The 25,936-nt window shown below is 43.2% G+C and overlaps 1 protein-coding gene across 2 annotated transcripts in view; it reads right to left on the minus strand.

Moving 5' to 3' along the window:
• The window catches only part of slit3 (slit homolog 3 (Drosophila)), a 217,608-nt gene that overhangs the window by 54,066 nt on the left and 137,606 nt on the right, over positions 1 to 25,936 (minus strand). For both annotated transcript variants that reach the window (XM_035650188.2, XM_035650189.2), the window contains 5 exons: positions 9,250 to 9,321; positions 5,941 to 6,104; positions 4,762 to 4,906; positions 1,534 to 1,605; positions 540 to 611 (listed from right to left, as the gene is read on the minus strand). In XM_035650188.2, the coding sequence (XP_035506081.2) occupies positions 540 to 611; positions 1,534 to 1,605; positions 4,762 to 4,906; positions 5,941 to 6,104; positions 9,250 to 9,321 (525 nt within the window). The remainder of the gene's footprint in view (positions 1 to 539; positions 612 to 1,533; positions 1,606 to 4,761; positions 4,907 to 5,940; positions 6,105 to 9,249; positions 9,322 to 25,936) is intronic.

Below are 25,936 nucleotides of genomic sequence, written 5' to 3' on the forward strand. Positions count from 1 at the left end.
ATCACTCCTGACTGGTCTCTGGTCTCTCAGTGACATTCCTCTTCAACTCAACTCTGTGCTCATGTGTGCGTGCGTGAGTGTGTGTGCGCGTGCACGCATGTGTGTGCTCAGTCTCAACACCCGGGAGAGTTCACCTTGTCTGCCCCTTCTTGTCTGACTGTCTGTCTCATTTTCATGCTCAAGATTGAGTCAAATTAAACTGTCCTTCATGTTATTATCAGCCTCAGAAACACCCGCACGCACGCACACACACGCACGCACGCACGCACACACACACACACACACACACACACACAGTGATTATAGTACAATCACACACACAAACCTATGATTAGACACACATAGCTGTATTGTGGTTCAGTTGTAAACATCGACAGCGACAACATTTTTTATTTGCTAAATGTCTGGTGACGCAATTACTTTTCTGCCTCGATAGGTGTATGTGTACCAGTCTGTGTGTGTGTATGTGTGTGTGTGTGTGTGTGTGTGTGTGTGTGTGTGTGTGTGTGCTTTTTGGCAGGCAAATGTGTCATACTTACAATGAGGTGAGCGAGCGAAGGCCACTGAAAGCATCAGCAGCAATGTCAGAAATCTGGTTCTTACTCAAATCACTGGGGGAGAAAAAGAGAAGGAGAGAGGGAGCAGATAAGTGCGTTACAGTAATACACAGTAATGGTGTTCATTCTGTGTGAATGTCCTAGAACTGTCTGACAAATGATCATAAGAGAATACATCAGCCGAGGTCAAGGCAAGGGGACAGGAGTGAAAAAAAAAGTAAGAGGGGCTGGATGGGTAAGTAAATGAGTGAGAGAGAGAGAGAGAGAGAGAGAGAGAGAGAGATAGATGGAAAGGGTGAGGGAAAAAAAGTGAAGTGACAGAAGTATAAGAGAGAGACAGAGAGAGACGGAGAGAGAAAGAGAGAGAGGACTGGAAGCAGTGGCATGTTAAGTGCAGTTCATGTCATTCACTTCCACCACTGTAAGATATATTATTTAACACTTTGTCGAGGTAAAAATTCCAGTGTGTGTGTGTCTGAGTGTGTGTGTGTGTGTGTGTGTGTGCGTGGCAGGTTAATGGTCGGATAACCTTATAACCTTGCACAAGTCTGCAGGTCTGGCATTTTCAGTCACTTGCACTAATGTATGTATCTGCCTAATGCTGCTAAAGTCCATCAACCTGCTAATAGCTGTAGGTTGGTTTAAAATATGTAAATAGACTCAATGGGCTCAATAAATGCTGAAATACTGTAACTGCACTTTACTATGGACTGCCGCAAGGTTCTATACTGGGACTTCTTCATTTTCTGGTAAAAAAACCCCAATGATTTTTGGGTGAGACACATTTGCAGTTGTTAACCTCAGTAAGAGGTGAATAAAATGTATTGGAGTATATATCAGTGTGTTGATGCATTTACACTAGCAGCAAGTATACACACAGACTGTGTTGTGTGTGTGTGTGTGTGTGTGTGTGCGTGTGTGTGTGCGTGTGTGTGTGTGTGTTTAAATGTATGCAGTTACATCCACACAAACTCACATCCTCTTCAGTTTCTTGTAGGCAGTAAAGGCTCCTGCTGGGACACTTTTAATCAAGTTCTGCTCCAAACGACTGGAAAGAGAGGCAGATAGACAGAGTAGAGAAAATAGAGGGGGTGAGAAAAAAAACTGTGTTACTTGAACTTGAACAACCCCTTTAAAGATTTTATACAGGTCCATAAAGTAAGTACAACTTCAGCAACAGAACATAATGGATAACAAAATAGCTTATGTAAATGTTCTCTCCTTTAATTACACTGGGGATGGAACAATCTTTGGTTATCAGCAAAACCTGTTTACCCCTCAAGCACGGGAGCACAACAAGTTAAAAAATGTGTAGAATCCTCGATTCCCCTCGTTTCTCCAAAGAGAAGGATGGGAGGAAATGGAAGAAAGAAAAGTCAAGGAGTTAGTGGAGGGAAAAAAAGGCACTCATGGGATCGGTGCAGACTCCCCAAAGAAAGGGATTGGGAAAGGAGGACGACAAAGAAATCAGACGAGTGGAAAAGTGCGAACAACCTGGGGAGAAGAGGGGGACAGAGGGAGGTCCCAAGGCCGGCCACAGGGTCAGCTGTCAAAATGATGAATGGGAACTCATCCACATTTTTCTTCCTGTCCTCCTCCTTTTCAGCCCCCAGACAGACCTGCTATTTACCTCTACTCTCATCCCTATTTTCCCATTTTATCTATCTATCTATCTATCTATCTATCTATCTATCTATCTATCTATCTATGTCTTGGATCGTTGTTTGTAAAAGGTGCAGTTTAATACGACAAATACATTTTATGAAGTTTACTTAAAAACATTTGCGGACGTTAAATGCAATTTAGTTGAACTGATTTAATCAATTTGTGACTACTACTCTGAAACAGTGTTTATAAATGAAACACTTGGCTTTAAAACACAACCCAACTCTCAGGGGTGACCGTTTCTTGGCTTTGTTCACCTCCTTCTATTCCTGCACCTCACGCGCCTGGCAGCCAGCAATACCTTATTTGAGCTTAGGGGTCAAAATGAATCAAGGATGTACAGATATTGACGGAGGCAATCTGCACACACAACAAGTTACAAATTATATCAGGGACAGTAAGGCAAGGTTGATACAAAGACACTTAAGAGGTTCAATATCAAAGGGTGAATTAAAGGGAAGACATTTATAGAGGCTATATTAAAAAAAATCCATGGGGTGAGGGGACTGATTAAACAACAACTGAAACTGGAGACAGGTTTGTTACACAACAGGCTGCATATGAATACACTTACACACTTAAAGCTCAGTCAAACACACACATATCCTCTTTAACGTGTAATGAAGGTAAATGCCTTAAGACAAACCTGTTTTGTGTTGTTAGATGACACACACACACACGCACACACACACACACACACACACATACACGCACACACACTTGGCAGTGATCCCTGCCACCAGCATGCAGAAAGATGACTTTGTCCCATTTGGAGGACTGACGATACATCATCCTATTATACTCTATTGTTTCTGGCTGCAGCAACAACATTTATTATAATGGACTCAATGCAAATTCTATCTTTGTGTGCGAGTGTGTGTGTGCGTGTGTGTGTGTGCCTGTGTCCTCCTAGATCTGATGAGATCTCTTGAGGACACAGGCACACACACACAGACGCAGAATGTGTGTCTTGAGGCAGAAGAATGGATTTGTTCCAAAGTACGTATTTCATATTTGCAAATAAAACTGGTGTGTCTGCATATATGCGTGTGCATTGGTACGTGTGTGTGTGTGTGTGTGTGTGTGTGTGTGTGTGTGTGATTCAATTAGTTATGCTGGGGAGGTATAGCGGCATTGGTGTAGCGTTGCAGGGGAGAATTGCTCCTTTAGTCACAGAGCAATCAACCAGCTGTCCTCCGTACAAACAAGCAGGGTACAGCGATCAATACGGATATCAAACACATCCCATTGTGGGGTGTGTGTCTGTGTGTGTGTGTGTGTGTGTGTGTTTAAATGTGTGTGTAAGAGACAAAAAGAGCAGCAGAGGAAGAGTAAAAATGGTGTCTAACAGAGAGAGTAAGGCTGCAATCTCAAAGAGATTACCGCTGCAACACGTAGACGGTTGCCACAGTCTGGGTCAGGAGTAAGGTCTAGTTCATCGTGGTGAATCATCCACCTGCCTGGTCGGCCTGCATGGCCAGTGTCGAAAGATCACAATGAAGTGTGTGTGTGTGTGTTGCAGTAGTGGAGAAGTTTAAAGTAAAAGTTGCAATGCTACAGTGTTATCATGAGGTTCCTTTCCAATCTTTGTTCAAGAGCATGTTCACTTTTTGCACTGTTATGCCTCGAAACCCTGCTCTCGCTCTCTCTCAAATAGCCCCTGCTCACGTGCTCCTGCTCAAAGCTGTTTGTCCACTGTGGTTATCATGGATGTGTGCTCCTGCCGCAAAAATATGACCCCACCAATTAAGGTTAAAAAAAAATAACAATACCGTTAAAATAAAATACAAGCCCTGCTGGCGAGTGATCCGACGAACCTATAACCGCCCGAATTGGCATTACCTGCGATACCTGGCATTCTGTCGGCTGGGGAATTTTGACTGGGTCATTCCAACAAAACCCGAGAGCGAGAGACAGTGTTCAGAGTTCACGAGTGCACAGGAGCAGCCTGAGCACGAGAAGGACTCAAACTGAGGCACGGGGCATTTGTGCAGCAACAGTATAACTGAGAGCAGAAAAAAAACAGAGCGAATCTGCACATGAGCAGAGAGTGTTAGAGATGGAGGGTTTTCAGGGAAAGCAGACTGTGCTCTTAATTAAAACGGGACATAAACACCAATACTTCAAAATATAGTATAAGTATAAGTACTTATTTTGCAGAATGGCCTTTCTATGTGTTACTAACCTGTAAATCAATGCAGCAGAGGTATAAAACGAGCACTGTATGATTACTTTTCATTCACACTCTGCCTAACTTTTGAAGTGGCCGTTATGTTTTATTTGAGTAAAATCACATTATAACATCTAATTTATTTCCACGTAGCACAGTTTGACAGTGAAATGTGCTGAGTTGAATGTAAAAAAGCAAAAAAAAAAAAAGCAGGTAATCTGGATGATGGAAAGTGTGGTCAAAATATTTCGGCATCTATATCTGGTATAAATGATGTGGAATGTACTGACCAGTCAACTCGCCCAACGCTGCACTGGTCAATTGAACATTTACACATGTAAGGAAAACGAAGTGCAACACAAGTCTTACATCTCCACAATGCCCTCGGGGAGGTTGGCAGGTATTTCAGTGAGGCCTTTGCGACGACAGTCCACGATGTTGTTGTTACAGCTGCAGCTGGCCGGACACACGGCCACCTGTGGAACACAAGTCCTCGACTCCGTCTGCACCGGACCTGTGGATGGTGAAATACAGGTACATCATACACAGCATGAGACTCTGGAAACATTCAACAGAGGCTGGGTTTCGGTAAAGGACATGATTGTCCCCCTGCTGCTACTGAACTATTGGGGAAACGGGAAGAGACTGCCGCACACAGTGTCAGGGGGTCGGTACAAAATATCACCTGGTCACATATTGACATAAGCAGTGTGACAGGTTAGAGAAGAGGGTCGTGTAGAAAATATTCGGAGGGAGACGCGATATCGAGGCTGAGGAAAGGAGGGAGGGAAGGAAGGAGTGAAGGAATGGAAAAGGGAGACAGAGAGAGAGAGGTGGAATGGAGCATGTAGGCCGAGAAGCAGGGGCTAGAGGCTAATAAAGAGCAGGCAGCCTGACAGTCGATTAGCGCAGAGAGCTGAATCAGAGGCCTATAAACATTGGCTATACTATCTGCAGCTGATAACACCACTGCTCTTATGCCGGCCTTTCAGCTGATTATGCGCTCCACGCCGTGTAATTCTCTCAGTGTTACAAACTCAACACTGAGCTGAATGGAGACGATAACAACCTGTAATAATGGTCTTTGGGTTTACTACGTTCCACGTGTCGTATACCTCTATGTCAAAGCGTCAGCTGTCTGTTGCACTAAATTCACATGTGAACAGTGTGGCTGAATAGTTCAAGTGTCCATGTTAAAGTAAAAACACGATCTTACAGACTAGATTTCAAGTCTTATTACAGAGCGTGTGTCAATATTATGACGCTTCAATGAAGCCAAAACATGCAGCTTCTCTGCAAAAATACTTTTAGGGTTTTTCCTCCCCCCAAAAAGCCAATGAAAATGTTGAGCCAAACTACAAACTACAAGCTTGGCAAGGCGGGCTTTTTAAAATAAATAACCCCTTTCACTCAAGAAACAGTAAAATCATGACTGTGACGATTAGAAGAACCGCGTGTCACTGAAAGTACTAAACGTTCTTCAGGGTGTACTTCAGCCGTGTGAAAGCTCTGTAATATTTAATAAAATATTCAAGTGTGTTCACTCACCATTGCAAATAAAATCCTTCTTCTGCACATCTGGCACATTGAGGCCTCTCATGTGGGCGGGGGCCATGCACTGGGTGAAGGGAGCCAAGCCCCGTCTGGCTCTGAGCCAATCAGAGAGCCAGGACAGGTGACAGTCACAGTGGAGGTTGTTGGAGTGCAGGCGACTGAGGGAGAAAAGGGGAAGAAGGAAATGTGTGCGATTAAATACAGTTAATAGGAAGTCACAAAACTGCTTTCAAACAGGTTGTATTTTTCACGCAGTTTTCATCTTTGGCCGGGACGGTGAGACCTGTGCTAAGGTGAAACACTCGCACACAAACATACAGAGTAATATCCTCAGCTCTCATTTCCCCTACGGATCCCTCCTGAGAGACGACACGCACAGAGCTAAATCACAACCTTTTCACAAAGAGAGAAACCAGTGGAGCAGAGGTATGAAAGAAGACGATAACTATGGGAACGGATGGAGAAGAGGGAAAAAAGACATGACGAAGGTCAACACAAAGGAGGAGAAAATCAATATAAATGAGGAAGAAGAATCCAAAAGGAGTGAGGGAGTAAAAGAAATGGAGCAAATAAAAAAAATATTTCCATCTATCCATCTCTCAGCTTAAAGAGGATACAACTTTGTTTGTGGTGGTAAATGAATTGAAAACTTACATTTGAAAAACTCATCTGTACTACAACTGGTTCACAGTTTTTAAAATATAATTTTGAAATCTTGAGAGTGAGAATTTCTTAAAATTTAATTCACATTTTAATGAGGCTGAAATCTAAGAGAAACAAAATCTGAAACCATAAGCCTATAAGCAAGTGTCATCTGCATAGCCAGATACCATCAGGTGAGGGAAAGAATATGTTTCTTTGTGTTATAAGTGAGCCTTTTTATTTTTTTGTAGACTGTTTGAGAGCGAGAGAGGGATGAGGAGGAAGAGGAGGGCGGATGAAAAGCAGAATGTCTTGTCAGCATATTATATGCCAGTCGGGATATCTAGCCTTTCAGAAGACAGGCCTCCCTTTGTAATAAAGCAGAGGACAAATCCTGTTATGGAACCGAGATGGGCTCATTGATGCTCGCAGCGGGGGCAGTGGGTTTTAATACCATTCTTCCATTATAAATCCAGTTTATAGTCAAACCCCTGCCTGGGGATATCCACGTCCTGCCCCACCCCCGGCTCAACCTTAATTACTGACAAGTAGGATTAAAACACAGGGGAGAATGGAACAGGCAGGGGGTATGGAGAAAGTGCTCCGTGTGTGTGTGTGTGTGCGCGCGTGTGTTTGCTTTGTATTTTCTCTAGAGGGTTACCGGGCACATCTTCAGTGCAGTGAGTTACACAAACACACAAGCAGTGGGAGTTCTAATCTTTTCACTGGTTCAAGTTTCAGAATAAGAGGCACCATGAGGTGATATCATTACTGCTAATAGAATAAAGGGATACTGCAGAAAAAGAGAGGGGATGAAAGAAGACCACATATTGATAGATAGATGGACAGAGAGAGAGACTGTATATGTTAGCAGCTCAATGAAGAAATCACTGAATAAGGTGACAGGGGAGGGGGGGGCATTGAATTTGAAATAAGTTTTCACACACCCAAACACTTACATACACTTCTCCAACTTCACGGTTAATCAAATCAGGGACATCCCTAAACATTCGATTGAATGAGTCATTTTTATAAACGCAGCAAATTCAATAGTGGGGTCTGAGGGCGACAACATTTAATACAGGGGAGAGGGCGAGACGCAGGGGGGGAGGAAGAGGCAGAGCAGGAGAAGAGGCAAGGGGAGGATGGACTGAGTTATAAACACTGGACATAGAGAAGATGGAAGACAAGGGGAGGAGGGCAAAAGTGAAGAGCGCATGGCAAAAAAAAAAAGGAGGAGGAAGAGGACAGAAGAGAACAAGAGGAAATGAGGGAATGGAAGAAGACAGGGGAAGAAAAGGAGGAGGAAGCAACAACATCAGCTGACATAAGGAAAGAGGCTTAGGATGGCAAGAGAAGATCATTAAGTGTGAGAAAGATGTAGAAAAATTAGGAAGGACAAAGAGAGGAAGCACCGGAGGATCAGGGAATCAGAGGAGGCAGCCACTCAGTGTTGACAGAAAACAGAAGACGACGAGGGCTTCTGATTCAAAGATATTGGATATTGGTAACTCTGCACTCAATCTCCTGGCAACTGTGTCGTTGTGCCGCTTCCTGAAATCCAATTTTAAAAGGCTGATTTCGAGCGGTGTCGCCACTAGTGTGGCAGCCGTATGCGGGAATTATCGAAGCGCTGCCATGTGATTGGCTTTTGACAGACACTGTCGGTCAAAAGTTGAGCAGAAATAAAAAAAAGAGAAGAAGATGGACCTCTGTTATCCTGCTTGTGTTTAGTCGTGTTTGAGAAATTCCCATTTCTGAATGATAAGTAGGCTGGCGTGACCACACAAGTGCCTCTTAGAAATTGTGATTCGTGGGGAGGAAATCCCATTCTATGCATGGTTAGGTGGAATTCAACCCCAGTGTGGCCAGCAGGAATGCAACCAATGGTCTGCCTCTCAGACAGTCCCATGGGATTATGGGTAGCCTCCCTCGAGATGTCGTGCCATGGCCTTGAGAACTTTGAGATTTCCCTTCACACAACAGAAAAAAAGAAAAACTAAGAACGCACAGACACATACACACAAATCGAGGTCCTCCTTCTAATCAATCAGAGAAGATGATTTGGCCTGGGGTTCGCGTGTGTGTGCTTGTGTGTGTGTGTGTGTGTGTGTGTATCTCAATGTTTGTGCTCACATCAGTAACATCAGTATATGATGTTTCGTCTAATGAATCAAAGCCAACCGAACTATAGAGCCTAAAGAAATCTTTCTTGTGGTATTGATGAAGTTACCACTAGTCAGGGGTGTGTGTGTGTGTGTGTGTGTGTGTGTGTGTGTGTGCGTGCGTGTGTGTGTGTGTGAGTGCGTGTGTGCGGCGATGGCCACATGATTATTCACAGTCATGAAACAATAGAAGAGTTGGTCTCTTATTATGGCATGATTAGATGATCACACACAGACCCTGCTGCCATGCTGTGTGTGTGTCTGTGTGTGAGTGTGTGTGTAAGTGAACATTACTCATGTGTGTGTAATATGTACTTACTCGGTTTAGATGAAAGCAGGCATTTATTCATCCATGTGCATGTACGTACAGTACGTGTTCACATCTAACCACGGAGTGCCCGTGTATGAGTATCTGTAGTATATGAAAGTTATTTTCTCTGAGCGTTCGTGTTTCTTTGTGTGTGTGTGTGTGTGTGTGTGTAAGTGTCATACTCACAGTGTCCGCAGCTTGGGCATATGGTTGAAGCTGGACAGGGGGATGAGGGTGATGTTGTTGTTGTTGAGGGTGCTGAACAGAGAAACAGAGAGAGGGAAAATGAAAAAAAAATAGTGTCAGAAAAATAACACACTGGTGCAAATGTATTGGTCTGGTAGTTCAATGTATGGAACAAGTCAAATAAACTAATTTGTGATTCTAGGTTTTACAAAAAAAAGAATCTAAATCTGAATCTAAATTTAAAAACATCCTCAAAACTGTAACACACTGCATTTGCAAATTCTGATCCTCTGTCCAGGTTCCCCGCATGTGCCAAGTCATCACATAGAGGTTTAACTCGTTATTTATTAATACACACCCTCATATGAATGCACACGTGCACACACACACACACACACACACACACACACGCACACACACACACACACACACACACACGATCTGTGTTGCTTCCATTTCTGACTTATAAACAGGTCACTTCTGTCTCTGACTATTAGCTCTCTCATAAACTACACTGTCTCATATGTAGTATCGACCTGAAAGTGGGATGAAAAACAAGGTTGACTGTCAGTACGCGAAAACACACACATGCACGCACAGTGTGTTGAAGAAACATAACGCCTATTGATTCTCAGTGTTTTTCATGTAGGGAAGCGGAGACAGAAATGAGAGAACTGGGGGAAAAAAAGAACGTAAAAAAAAAAGGCTGTTCCATCAAAGCAATCCGCCGGGGGAACATTTTGCAATGACAGTCTACTACAAGCTGGTTAAACTGCATGTACGAAACAAAATACGTCAGAACACAAGCAGGTCCCTTCTGACTTCAGCAGTGCACACCTGCACACACATTTACAAAACAGCAAAAGATCAGACATGACAAAGACATGCAACTGGCATTATGTTCATAATGGATCTGTGAGTTATTATCTTTGGAGGTTACAGTAGGCTATAAGAGGGCTCAAGTCATTTAGGTTTTTATTGACTTTCACCATAAAATTCAAGATGTTTTAAAAAAAAATAAAAAGAATCCAGGTGGTTTATACCACCAACCTCAATTTCCCCGACTCACGACCATGATTTACTCATCAGGTAACACATGAAAATAAAAAGATCAACTATGAGCTGCAAATGTTCCCGTGGACCCTTTTCACCTGAATCGTTGCACTATTAATCCCAGTAATCTATTCCCAAGTTGATTTGGGGAGAGATAAAAACATACAGCAAAAATATAACCCCTTATAATAACAAGGTGTGAGACTGGTCAGTACTGGAAGTCCAGTAAAAGAAGTAAAAGAAAAAGTCAACGTTGAAAAAAAGGGTAAACGAGATTCACGCTAAATGAGAAAACCAAGGATTTACTAAATTTATACTACAGGGTATTTTTGTTTTTCTGGTGGCTTGCGGGGAGCAAACATCAACAAGAGCCAGTGCAACCCAGGTTTCACGGATCGTTCACTGGATAGAAAATAAGTTTACTTTACATATCACCCGAAACCTTGTATGTTCAAAGAGTCATTGTTTAGGGAAGGAGAAAGACTGGGCAGTTGTTTTTAAAAAAATTCAAAGTGAAACCCGTTCATTTATCCCATTTGACAACACAAGGTCAGCCTTCTCCGAAAAACGGCCCAAATTCCAGATGAAAGGATTTTTTTTTTTGAGCATCTGCAATATGTCTGTGCCTAAATATACAGTTTGACCACGGTCAGATTTCACGGACAAAAATTAAGGATATGGGGTTTTTTTTGACATATGCTGTTGTCACAAGGGTTCAAAACAGGCTCATCACCGGGGGTTTGCTGTGTTTTCACTAACACCCACTCAGCCTTAAAATAGCCTGTTTTTTGCCTCACTCTGTTGATGTTACTCCTTTTCTTTCTCTTTAATTTCTCTCTCCATCCGATTCTCTTCCTCCAGTCTCCTCGCTGCCAGTGTAGCCTCAATGGCCTTGGTAGACGGATAAAGTTTCACACTCGGTCTCGCTCGCGCGCACACACACACACATGCACAACACACACACACGCAGCAGCAGCAGCAGCAGCAGCAGCGCTGCTTTGGTCAGCCCTGTCAGGGGTGATTCCACCCAGTATATATAATTTAATTGTGGAATAACAATAATTTCCCTCTGCAATTTCCCTGTCAGTTTTTCTCCCACTCACTCCGGTCAACCCACCCTCCACATCTCGCTGCCTTAATAAAGTAGCGACTACACCGACTTAAGCCAAGGCAAACAGTAAAAATATAATTTGGAAGTCCACAACTATGTTTTATATTGTGACCATTTTCCCCCAGTTCCTTATCTTGCGCTATGGCCATGGTCTCACTCTTAAACATCTAACATAGTCCATAAAAAGAAAATTGCAATTAGGTGAAAACAGAAATGGCTATTTGATACTGGGAAAATACAAATGATCCGTTGGTAAAAGTCCAATCACCTCACCAAATCAGAGTTTGAAACAGTGTCGTAATTTCTACGTCACTTTGTGCAATTACTAACAAGACTTTATCCAACTTTAACACTGTACCTCAAATGTGCCGAGCATTTGTCTCCAAAAAACATATTAATTGGATGAATTTCTCACATTTAAAAATCCAGGTGCTCCAACAGACGCTTGGCCAATACGAGATACAGGGAGAGACGTGAGATGACTGTACACCTGTGGATTTCTACATTTGACTCAAGTCTGTGGTCTCTACATTCGGTTCCGATGATGACTTTCCACCTTATGCCAGTCCAAACTTTATAATCCTGCAGACTTGACAGATCCCAACACACCAAACTGTCCTCTGACCACAGACTCACACACTCCAAACCAGAGCGTTGGCTGTGTATTCACGGTCCCATTTACAGATGTTACACAACTCATGATACGATGTGATATGGTTAGGGAAATACTTTGTCGACTATGTATTAGCAACATTGAAGTTGCAGCTGTTTCCTAAGGGACATTAGGCTTTGGCTTAGAAAGGTTGTTTTTTTTCTTGCAGCTTTTTGCTGCTCCGCGGATTAATTATTAGAGAAAATCACATTTTGTTTTTGCAGTCACAGTAGAAGAGGCTGGTCTAACAGTGTTTGAGACACACCATGTTTCTAACACAAAAAGCCTATTCAGCTCTTTTTTTCCCTTTCTTTTTAATTTGAGATAGGCTGCAGTGGTATTGCAGGATAGATCCATGGTCTACCAAAGGTGTGTGCATACAGTGTATAGGCCTGTATTTTGTGTGTGTTCTTGAGTCAGTATGCATTGTGCAAGCTTCCATGTGTCTGCACGCAATGCAGTAGCCTCTCTGTTGCAGTAAAAGGGCCTCTGCAGTCGGTGATGGAGGAGACTCTTTAGAGGAAAACCACCAGGGAGATGCTATCGTTTGTGTGTGTGTGTGTGTGTGTGTGTGTGTGTGTGTGTGTGTGTCTGTGTGCGTGTGGTCTGTGTGAGACAGAGAGAAAGAGAGTGATGTTATCATATGTGTCTTTGCTGCAACCTACACACTGAGGTCAAAGCCTTACACGTCAATCTTTGCTCCCCCCCCCCCCAACACACAAACACACACACACACACACACACACACACACACACACACACACACACACACACACACAGACACACACACACACACACACACACACACACACACACACACACACACACACACACACACACACACACACACACACACACAGAGCAGCTATCCTTTTTAGGACATTGTATTCAATTTCATTCAGCCTTACCCTTACCCTAACCTTGACCATAACCAATTCAAGCCTAACCTTAACCTTGAGAAACACGCACTTGCACGCATGCATGCAAACACACACACCTCAGTGTCATGGGCTAATGGACATGATGGTCATTAAGACCAGTTTTTGTTTATAAAAGCAATATTGTACATGCTTTGCTGATGTGTTTTGTGTCAAATTGAAATTAAAACTGCACAGGGTGGCTCTGTGCTTTAAGTCAAACCTTGAGGTCACACTTTCATTAACATGTCCATCACCGGCCTTATGTCCTCTAGACGTCCCTTTGAGTAGGATAAATGTGGACGTAAACTTCTGCAGATGTGGGAAGAATTAAAAAATGCGTACATTTTACATACAGAATTAATGTTTAAAAGTTATTTGGTAGTTCTTAGGTTCTGTTGAGTTGTATATTGTATTTATTTGTGTGCAAAAAGTCTGAGCTGCCATTGCTTGTGACCAAGTGTGAGTGTGTGTGTGTGTCTGTAATAAAGTGAATTTTCTATTAGTCTCTATTATGCTCAATCAGCCTTAACAGACGCAGATCAATACACTGACATAATGGCTGAATTATTGCAGCCACTAAAACGCTAAATAACAACTTGTGTAACTTTATGACTGTGATTACAACCGATATCGACTTCACATTCAACACGATTATTCTCTCTCGTAATCACTAACATTAGTTATGGTCTATGAAAAGAAAACACGGAGGACTGAATCACCAAAACACAACATAAAACAAAATCATAAAAAGGTGCCTTTATGTAAAAGTATCACAATGTCCATTTTAGTCTTAAGTACTTTTATTGTAAATTATCGCTGTAAATGAACGTGTTTGCATTCATTTTTAGGAAAAATGTTCTCTCTGAAGATAATTTGTCCAGCATTTACAACAAATGAGGAGCGAGTTGACACAACTGTTATCATTTTGTGAACCAGAGGCTCAACTTCGATGTTTGTCGCTTCAATTTGAGCCTCTGCAATCATCTTGGAATATTACACATTTCTAGTATTGATATCTCATTTTAGATGGATCTCTGGGGCAAAAACCCTCTGGTGCACTCGGACCTATTCTGAAATCTCAAATCAATACTCCATTGCGGGAATAAAACCACAAACTGAAAGCACAACAACAAGTCATTGTAGTGTATGGACCTACTTACCTCTGCATTGTTGGTGGATGTATCACACGGTTAGTAATAATTGCAAATATTATACAACAGACTTTGATGGGACTTAGTGTTGAAGTGACAATTTGTCCAAGATGAACCTGTGAGCTGCTCTGCACTACTCCTTCTCCACATCTATTCGAGTGTCGGAGTGTAAATTGCAGATATCATTTTTTTCTTTCTTACTCTCTGCCTTCAAACCTCTATTATACCCATCTCATGGTTATTGTAACGGCAGCATAATGACTTCATAAACCTTCCCTGGAGGTTGTTAAATGCTGTGGTGGGAAAATACTAACTTCTAATTTGGGGAAAACAATTGGATAGAAGGAAAGAAACACAGCATTAACCTAAATGTGGATTCAGCACTTTGTACCGTTGCATGTTGCAAAAAAATAAAAAAAACTCTACTTGGGCCATAACTAATGTTCACATTCCAACACCTCCAGCTAATGTCCTGCATTCAATACATCATGTGTAAAACACATTGGAAACACCATTCGATATCTAAAATAAAATGCAAAAAGAAAGGTTATGCTGTTATAAATGATGTCAAGTTAAACCAAGCTAACACGCCTGTTTCTGAATTGAATCTTTTCAGGAATCAAATTGGAATTTCAGTGCAGTTACTGAAAAAAAAAAAAAATTGATTAGAAAGATTAAATGCAAAACGATATTTTTGGACGAAAATAAAGTGGGGGCGGACATGCACTCGGGGTGTGCAGGTCAAATGTGGTATTAAGATACACAGTGAAAGCAGGGTAAACATTGATTAGGCGGTTGTTGTTAACAGGTTTAAATTCATCCAGTGACTCGGGGGATGATCCCCGAGTTTAAAATCAATTCTTAATCTGTTCTACTCTAACGTGCAGCTGGACATGTATATTTTCACGAACGAAATGTTCAAAATGGCACAAACTGAGACCTCATCTTGGCAATTACTGACCCCAGAACATTTGGCCAAAGGTGGAATTGACATGGGATACCACCACAATGTAGCTGTCGCAGTGTCCAAGCAGAAATACCTAGAGTTATTTAGCTTAGCAAAAGCATTTGAGAAGTGGGGTGATAGCCGTTTCTTGGCCAGGTGCGATAACTTCCTGGAGTCTCTCCATCACTGTGAGGTTGTCTGGCAACCAGCCGATACGCCAGGAGGTTACTGTGCCTGGCCAAGACATATTCTGGCCCATAACCACCCTAACACCACAACATGTCAATTCTACACTTGTCCCCCCCTTTTTTTTTTTTGTCAGTTAAACAAACGATATACAGCCTGTTACTCATCTTAAAGCTGGGATACAGAGATGCTAGTCTGCAGATTATGTTGCTTTTGGGACCAGGGTAGCTGTTTCTAGACGTTGCGCTGAACCAAGGCGCTCCGGTGAAATCGTTCTGCTCAACTAAATCCCCCGCTAGAAAGCGGATATGAGGATTTCCCAAAATTTCAGACCATATGAAAGCCAAACTTTTTTTGGGAGACTAATTTCTTGCAGCTTTGCACACACTCAGTTATTTGGGGGGGGGGTCACATTTTACAGGCAGTAAGGAGAAGTGCAGCATGACACAACTCAACCATGGCGGTAGTTGCATACGCTTTATACAGTGCAGCATTTCTTGCACAGTGCAAAAAGTAAGAGTTTCCAGAAACTGGCTATATGCTACGTGATAGTCGTGTATATTAATCAGCAGCACAGAACAGACGATATTTAAAGTTCAACCTAATGCCAACATAGCTCTTACAGGAATATATTTCCCTGGGAGCTTTTCCCACACAGGTGCTGTAAAGGGGCCTACACTATCGAAAGGCCCACAAGACTCTTTGAGTTGTGTGAAGAGCTCTCACCATCTCCCCCAAGGCCTCATTACAGCTTCAGCAGAGGAGGCGATAGGAAAAGCACGAACACTTCACTCGTTAAATGACTCATTTGTTTAAAAAACCCACTCAAAACTAACGTTCACTCTTTCACTGGAAAAGAAAGCAACCAGGAGACCCTCCAACATGCGTGTCTCTCTTGCAATCACATAGTTCACGGGGGAGGGGAGATATCCCTGTACAGTCAGTTTCGATACAACTGTGTATGCCTATGTGATTATATGGGCACTTGTGTGTACTGTACATGTCGGGGGCGGGACAGCTGTATTCTGTCTCGCTGAGTCAGACGGTGAGACTCACCGACCCCTGAAGTAATCACTCATCCGAGAGCCACACTATGGCGCAGACCAACGCTATGCTTTTGTATGCGCAGGTGTGTGTGTGTGTGTGTGTGTGTGTGACCATTGGAATGTGTAGGTGAGTGAGTGTACAAATGCACGTATGCACCTTTGTTCATTTGTGTGCGGGTGTGTTCTGTGGACACAAGGGTTTTCAAGGATGTAACTGTGTTAATGAAAGCTTGAGTGTCTTTACGAGTGTGTGTGTGTGTGTGTGTGTGTGGGAGGTTGGAGAACGAATATGCGAATGCGAAGGCTCTCGTCCTTCATTCATTGTCTCTTTGGATCGGGAGACTTGCGAGTTGAAGTGATTTCTGACCCCGTTGACTTTAACACTGAGCTCTACAGGTCTATAAGGTCTGCACACAGGCTTTAAGGGCCTTTAGGTAAAAGAGTTAAGGGCTTTTAGTGGTTCACTTGTCTCCGATTTGAACTTTCCCACGGGGTTTAATGCCTGCTTTACCCTGGCAGCCTGGTGTGTGTTTTGTTTGTGTTTATGCGTCAAACGCGCGTTACTGTGTGTGTGTGCGTGCGTGCGATCGTCTTTGTGCTTGTGCTCCTTTGTGTATATGTATTGTTCCATACATACATGTGTGTGTATGTGGGTGCGTGTGATCGGGCTAGTTTAATAAGCTCTGAAGTGTTTGAACAACCAAAGTCGCACAATTTAGTCCTCTCACCTCTGAGAAACACATTGACATTTCCAGAGGGTTGCCGTTGGAAACCACCCTGGGAAAGCTCGACTGTTTACAACCAAAACTGGGAAAAGAGTTTAAGATAATCCGTGGTACTCGCTGCGTGCGACTGACGCTCAGGTGGTGAACGAAACAGTGAAAAGAAAAAAAGAATTAAACAATGCTATAATTGAAACCTTGGCATTTAAGAAAATGTGATATTTTATTTTTGTGCTGAAAACACGGTTACACAAATGGAGGCAAGTAAAAGGTCTCTGTAGCAACGCATCAGTTAACTGAATGATGGACGTTTGCATTGTTCCTCACTGAGACCAGAAGGCGCTGAGCGCTGCGAGCTTTTAGGAACGCCTCAAGGACGGCGGGAGAACCTTTGTCCAGAAATGTGTCAAGCTCAGTGGCGAAAAAATTCACCCCTCGAAAATATCCGAAGGTTTCTCAGGGTGAAATGTGGAGTTGAGACACAGACGCTGCTCCCAGAGCTGCGATCGGATAATGGCTGCGTACGATCAAATCAACTGACGCTGTATAAACACACACGCCGCCTCCTGGAGGGAGGGAGAGAGAGAGAACATGTCAACGAAAGAAATGTGAAATACAAATCTACTGATGAGGCCATTACACCTTAAATGAGAATTAATCAGATTGCATATTGCCTCCCTGCCTTGACTCCCCTTTCTTTTGCTGTCCCTCTTATCTCCTCTTAATTGTCTTTTAGCTCTGCTTGACTTCCACTTTAAATCGCTGTACTTTCCCCGTCCTCCTCCCCTGGCTCGCTCGCCCACCCCCCACCCCCACCTCTCTCCTGCCTGCCGCCCAGTGGGACGTGATGAATTGTTGGTGGGGTCAGGCGGCTCCTTCGATATTTGACGCTGCTCCCACCTCTGCGTAAGCTCTCCGCTCACCGCGCCCTCCCTCGGTAGGGATGCGGCGGCGGCGGCGGCGGCGGCGGCTGCTGCCGCCACATGTTACTACCTGCACCACTCTTGAGGTTTGTCAGCAGCCAACTCTCATCATGGTTGAACTCTGTTGATACTTGCTCCCTATTTCGTCCCCTCTTTATTATAGAGGAAGAAATGAAGCGAAAGCTTTTCTCAGAGACTTAAGAAATACAAATATGACATTTTAAAATTATCTCAAAATTTGTCAAGATGTTTGCTGAATAATTTATCAATCCATTATTAACTCCAGTGGAAAACAGTCAACTCAAACTCCTTGTTGTTATCTCTTTGTCAGGCCCTGCTTCTCTTCTCCTCATCCCGTCCACCACCCGGATCTCTCCACGGCTACTGTCTCCGAATCCCAAGTCCTTATTATGAATATGGGAGTTACCTACGCATTTATCTCAGCTCCTCTCCCAGGGCACAGTTTCCCTGTCTCTCTCTCTTCCCCCGTTCTCCTCGCTAACCCTCCCAGCTATTTTGATTCAGTAGTTTCTCCGTCTCGTCTGCTCGTCATTTGCTTCTTCTCTCTCTTTCCCACACTGCCTCATCCCGCTCCCTCTCTCCCTCTCTCCCTCTCTCAGGTCGGGCCCTTCTGTTTTTGCCAGGGCGCTGGCTGCTGCCAGGGTGCGATGGCTCTACCGAGCCCGCGGACTCAAACAGAAGCCAAAAGGCCAGCCAAACCAAAAGCACTGAACAGCAGAACGCCGCGCGACTCTGTCCCCTTTCTGAGCCCCTCCGCGCAAACACAAGCACAGACAGACACACGTGCCCATATTCACGTACAAAAGGATGTGGTCAAACATGCGGGGCACAAACGTGAACGAGTAATGACGGAGAAACCTAAAAAACAAACGTCCTCTTATGGTCCATTTGGTTCATCTGGGAGCACCATGGTATGCACATTATACATGCTGAAACAAAGGACACGCAGACGTTGTACTACTAGACTGTAGGTTCAAGAAAGGTTTATATTAGGGGATTCGATTCCAGCGGCCAAGTATCAGGGATTCAAGAGCTGAGTTGAACACATACCGACTGCACCCGGGATAATCGGACATTTAATCGCAGACTGTATATAAAAATGGAAGTAGTCATTGAGGCAATGCCTGAAACCCATAAGGTATATGACAAACTACTTTCTCAACAAACATGTTGAATTCTCTGAAGTCATATGATTACATCTGCTAGTGGATTTTGACTTTGGTAAAAGGGAAACAGGGGTTGGATGCTGTGCATTGCGGGATTTTGTGAGAAAGACAAAGGTATAAAATAGACTATAATTTAGGGAGATGAAAGGTTGTAGTTTTTGCCAAAAGGATAATATCTGTTTGAGACGGTGTTATGGGTTGACATTTTAATATACTCCTCCTCTTATACATTTTATATGACATTTTATGCGCCCCCCCGGGTACAAGATGAGGTCACCACTAAAGATCATCAATTTGCTAGGATATAAAAGAGACGATGAATTGATATAATATGCGAAAGAACTAGCATTCTAAAAATATAACTATCTAAATGAATAACTGTGCCCCTATTATTTCTATTTTAATTTGATTTAGTTTGTTCCCGTGAAATAAAAGTCTCTTTTTTTCGGTCTCCATATTAGATTAGCTCTCCTCATCCTTCTCATATAGCGTGCACAATGGACTGAGTTTAAGCAATTTCGTTTGGCAGTAAATAACTTTTCTTTGTGGCATCCTGTGTGTGTGTGTGTGTGTGTGTGAGTCGATCTTCTTATAACAATTTAGCTGGAAGCATCATTAAAGAGTCATGCTAACGTTCATTCCCAATTGACCACTTCTTTTTCAAAAGTGTATTTTCCAACATTGGCATCTGGCAGAGGAGTGAGGAGTCTGCGGAGTAAGAGTTCCCGGATGAAGTGAGGCTGAGAAGTCAACGGCTCGACTGGAGGAAATAAAATTGACTGCCTCCGGCTTACAAGCTTGATACACGTCATTCGATTTTTCTCGCCGTTCTTCTCCCTTGATATAATGGGAAAAGAAATAGTGGTAGAAAAGGTTATTCTGGTCCCAGAGCTTGGCTGAATGATCAGTGAACTTCCTCGAACTGATGATGTCAGAGTCAAGACCTACTCCAATTCTCCGACGCACAGTTTTAAGTCATTTTCTTTCCTGCAGCGGCAGATTTTGTATTCACTCTTTAAAAAAAGGGGGGGGGGGGGAGACAGCAAAACATAGTGACAGGAATAAGCAAAAAGAGAGGGGGAGGAGTGAGAGGAAGAGATGAATGAATGAAGGATAAGATGAGAGGGTAAAAAAGGAGGAGAGAAGAAAGGAAAATGGATGAGGGGCAACATGGCGTCGGAGAAAATTGCTGGAGAAAACAAGCTAAAAGACAAGAGGGGAGACACTTAAGATGAAGAGGACAGGAATGAAATGTGTGTGCGTGTGTGTGTTTGAGCGAGAGAGAGAGGGAGAGTTACAGGCTGAGTGAAAGTCACCTTGTAGTGCCACAGTGCACTGAGTTACTCGGTCTGTCTCCCCTTATGAATTATGACAGTCGCTGGTTGGTCAAAACCCCCTCTGCTACACACTACCACACACACACACACACACGCGCACACACACACACGCGGTTCCCCTCTTCTCTGGCTCTCCAACTCCATCGTTTTCTCACTCGCTCCTTCTCTCTCTGTGAAAGCTTCGTGGAGAAAAGCGATCATAAAATATGCAGCTGTTCCACTTGCTTTTTTGAGTCCTTTCAGACCCCTTCTTTCCGTGTGTGTGTGTGTGTGTGTGTGTGTGTGCGTACGTGGGCAAGTGGTCACGTCAAGTAACGGCGGGGTAAATCCTCACTTTCCTCCCATACTTTTCTAACCCCCGTGCCGTTTTCATTCTTTCAAGGACTCTCTCCTAGACTCAGTTTCTTAAAAAAGAGAATTCCTTCACTGCCATGTCATGCGACCTGCCTCTCATTCACTCTTGCCATCTGTCAAGCTCAATGCGTCGCTGTCCTCCGGTCATTTTTCTGTCGTATCAGCAGACAGGTAGGCTGTCCTGCCAGAGGGAATCCAAAAAGTGCTCCATCAGGCGGACTTCCGTCTCTTGCATCTTTCTTTTTTTCTTCCACCACCACCTTTATCTGTGCATGCAAATTTATGCTGTGCAAAGGCTTTTCTCTCGTCTAAGTCTTTCAGCTGAAGCACATCAGATCTTTTTTTTTGGTTCTAAGTCCCAAAATGAATCTGTAGAATATGTCTGTGGTTTCTGAGCTGAATTCTGAAATGTATTTTAATCTGTTTACATTTCATCGGGTGGACTAATGATGTGTAGGATTGCGTGCATCAAACTGTCCTTTTATCAAATAAGCAATGTTAAGAAAGTGTTGAAAACATAGTTGTAACATGACAAAATTTATAGTAAATTGGTATTGAGCTAAAAAAAAACGTATACACACTAAATTCCAGTGCTCGGGAAGACTTCATAAAGGACACTTCAATAGTTAGTGCATCCTGATGGGCAAATATTGGCTATTTCAGGAACTAAACGGGGGGAAATAATCAGATTTCTGAGGGTATTGAATGTATGGAGGCTGCACACGCATGAAGGAAACGAGTGGCTTCAGAAATCCATAATGGTAATAAACAAACACTGTCATAAAGTCACATCCCACGTTTGAAAATGTCATTGGACAAAGATGTAAGGAACTGCGGCTCGGGTGGGATCAATACCTCTGTGAATATAAAGTCATTGAACATTGTCACTGACATATGAAACAGATTTCTCAGCACTGGAGACAAATTTCAAACCTTGAAAAGAAGAAAAATGTGAAAAAGAAATGCGACACAGAGAGACGACAGAGAGCGGTGTCGCGTAACACAGAGTATATCACCATCACCTTGACAAATAAACCGCTTTCAAGCCTGAAGATAATCTATCCACTGAAAACACACTCTCTATATATTTTATGACTGAGATAGAGACACTTATGAAAAATGAAACTGATTAATTCCATTTATATCTGAAAATGATCAAGTGCTTATCGTCTATTTTCATCAATCTTCGTGGTCGGCAGGAAGAAGAAAAAAAACTCGAGTCGAGAGATCAGTGAACGAAAACTGCGTCTAATTCGACTGGTTGAAAACTGGCCAATGAGTGATTATCAATTAATCAGCTTCATATTAGCCCGACATCGCTGCTCTTCAGTGTTAGAGGAGTACACACGTGTGCACACGCCACCCACAAATTAAAACACACACACACACACACACACACACACACACACAACTCACATGCTGGGTGTGTGTGTGTGTGTGTGTGTGTGTGTGTGTGTGTGTGAGGTCGAGTGGACGTGTGTGCTTCACCGACAGAACCATTTGTGAATATTTGATTTTGTATGCATGCATTTATTAATTTATTAAAACCCTTGGGCATGTTTTTCTTCTGTGTGTGTGTGTGTGTGTGTGTGTGTGTGTGGGTGCCCTTTCCCCAGCTCATTGGGATGCAAGGCGCGAGCCCGTCGGGTGAGAGCTGTCCAGACTAGCTTTAGAGTCATTAGCGCGCTCGTTAGTCCAGTTATGTTAAATCTAAATTACCATTCATCATCACAGAGGGACCCATCATTTATTCTGATGTGGCCTGGCAGACACATGCGCTAACTGGATTAACTCATTCAAAGACACACGCACACTTGCCAAAACACAGTGGAATTCAAAATTAGGTGTTAGCTATTTGGTAAGTGTTTTCAAATAGATTATATATTATTGATTGAGACATTGCAGGGCATTAGTAATGATTGGTTTGCCCTTGTGAGTGCAATCAATCTACAAACTGTGCCTCAGTACGGATTAACTGCAACTGAACAGATACTAGTAGATGAAAGGTGACAAAATCACAGATTCTACAGATATTAAAAAAGGTCAAGAACAGTGAATATACTACTGCAGTCAACTAAACTAGAAAAGGTTGTAAAAAAACAAAAACAAATTCTACTAAACATTCAGAAAGTATAAGAATCACAGATCAGGCGTCATATTTTGGAGCTCAAAGGAAGTTGTTCCATTGATCCGTCATTCCTCATCGTCAGAAATCAACACAGTGAGATGCGGAGAGACTTCACGGTACAGCGCAGGAGGGTCGGCCTGCTTTCGACGCCGGCACTCCGCATTAAATTAGCTCTCACCGAGTCAAAAAAACACGCACGCACCAACAAACACGGCCATTATTCGCTGCAGGAGGAAATGCCTACCATCTGCGCCGACGCGATTGCAGATACGAGGAATTCTGGGGAATCGAACCGGCAAAGTGGATCGAGCGGCTCCTCTGCCAAATGAAAAGACTGTGTTTATCACATAATTACATTTCCACTTCTGCTGTGTTTCTTGGCCTAACAGGTTTGAGCACATACAGCTTTCAAAAAAAAAAAGAAAAAAGGGTGCAAGCATGGTATTAAGGGGAAAGCCCACTGCGGGGTTGTTGAGTTCAACAGGCGAGGTACTCGTCTCAATCACGCACTAAGGGGAGGTCGTGTTCCAGCTTCCCCTCGACGCGTCCGTGGCGGCATCGCAGCTTTAGCCATTCAAACATGAAATGGAAATATTAGGAGAGAAAAAAAAAAAAGGTCCGTGTATTTGTTGTCTTAATTAATCAGAAGACATTTCTCATGGGAAGCCCTTTAAACAAAACCGTTCATTTGTCACAGTCTTTTCGTGGACACGCGGCTTCGGGCGGGGTCTGACCTTTGCAGTGGATGCGGAGACCAAAGACGGCTTCACTCCACAAAAATACAAAATGTGTTTATGAACGTCGGCAGCCTTGAGAGCTTGTGTTGAGATGAAAGGCACTGTCGCGCAATCAAGATGAATCCTTTTGCCGAATGTCAACACTTCCACGTTCGCTGTCACGCCTCGGTAACGACCGTCATCAGGAAAATCACTTGTTTGGAAGGACTGCGTGGCTCTAATTGATTCTGATATGTGTTTAATGACAAATATGATAAGGCCACCATGACCCGCAATCTGTTAGCGATTTCAAGTGGAAGAGTAATGAGTCAAGTTTGGGTCTGTCTCTGTGTTGACGGGAAAGAAAACCCCGGGGGTGTTTGATCTTTAAAGCCACTTCAGTGTCGCGTCAGGACCCCTTTGAAAAAGACAGCGGTTTTTATATCATGCAATCAATGTTACTAAGTCCTGGAGGAGAATCAAAGGACACAGGCTGCGCAATGTCAATGGATTGGCTGGTCTGGTAAAACAAAGAATAACACTGGATCACGCCACTTGAGTTGATGCCATTTTTGAAGGGGGCTGTTTGCTGCACAAGAGGACCTGTCATCTTTAATACCTTTTTCAGTTCTTTTCTTTTTTTTCTTCTAATCATCATTTCATGCCCACTTTTATTTTTAGCTTTTAGCTGCCAAAGTTAAACTGACTCAGTTTCGTAAGCATAACCACGATGTCATAACTTCACAAAATGCTGCGGTCATCGAGAGCGTGATCATCTTCCTTCAGTTCCCCCCCTCGCACTGTGTAGCTTTGAATTACAAATCGTGATCCGAGTTGACAAAACAGTCAATGACGAATATCCTCAACATTTGTCCGTCGGCAAAATCAATATGGTGCATCCCACTGCGGCGCAAATTGAAAAGTCTTTGGTCTTGGCCCGGTCTAAAACATTATCCGAGCTGTGCATCCTCTGACTCTCTGACGCCAGAGAGAGAGCAGGTGATGCATTTACTTGATAAATGTTTTTGGCCTCGAAACTAGCTCCAGGAAGGTAATGTTTAGGGGGTTTTTTTTTTGTTATTAGCATGTGCGCCCTGTAGCAGACGAGCCAAAAAGTTCATTTGAGAAATTGCCTGGCAACATTCCAGCCAAATGACCCACTCCTCTAATCTGCGGGCGGTGGCACCTTAAATCACCAGCCCCTGCTAATTTCCTTTTTTAATTTTTCACCATGGCAGAGCTGGAGTTTATCTTCATTCCAGGCCAGAGACGGATATTGAGGAGAGAGAATGGATGACCTTCAGCAGAGGTCAAGTTGCGCCAAAAGCCCAACTGTGACTACAGCCTGTAACAGGCTGAATTCAGCCTTAAATTCAAAGAACCATTGTTAAATTCCGTTATGCACTGACAGCATTTGCTGTTTGAAATCCAGCTTGTTAAACTTTACACAAATCAGTTTTAAAATCAGGGATTCAAACGTTTAAATACTAACTATACTAACACAATCTCATGGGGTTGTGTTTCAGTGCGGGTCACTTTCGGGACATATTGAGATGAGAAAAGGCGTTCCGCAAAAAGTAAAACATGCGTAGTGATAATGTAATACGTAATATATCGTGATTAAAAAGGAACTGAAGGACCCAGGAAATCAACTCAGCCGCGACCCAGTCAGGGACTCCATCCTCACTTTGAGAAACGCTGTCTGTCTGACAGCCTTTGTGGTCTGGTAACAACAAACGGCCAAATTGAGTCAGTCAGTCAGACATTTGTTCCATCAATAATGAATGCCTCCCTGCTCCCCTCCCTCTGATCCTTTCAATCTATATTCTATCTTCTTCTTTTTCCTTTTTTCTTCTTCTGCTTACATCACATCAGTTTCTGCATGCCTCTCCGTTTCTCCTCCATCTTGCTCCCTGATGACTTTTGCACCTTTGTGCACGGCATCTCGCTCCTCTCAGCTTTGGACCAGGAGGACAGGGAGGCAGAGTTTCTGTCAGCCTCCTTGTCCACTCTTGTTTGCATTTCTCTTGTATCTATTCATTTAAAGTATTTGTCCCCATCTTCTCTCTCACCGCGCCTTTTATATTTAATCTTCTCCACCTTTATCTCTTCATTTCCACCCTTGCATTCCTATCTCTGCCTCTGCATCGCCCGGTTTCTCCCTCCATCCCTCTCCTCAGGACAGCAGATAAATAAATGATGTCCAGGAAACAGGCTGTTTTTACAACACCGATACGGCACGCTTTCCTTTCGTT

Source organism: Scophthalmus maximus, chromosome 9, assembly GCF_022379125.1.
Source record: "Scophthalmus maximus strain ysfricsl-2021 chromosome 9, ASM2237912v1, whole genome shotgun sequence".
Classification (NCBI taxonomy): domain Eukaryota; kingdom Metazoa; phylum Chordata; class Actinopteri; order Pleuronectiformes; family Scophthalmidae; genus Scophthalmus; species Scophthalmus maximus.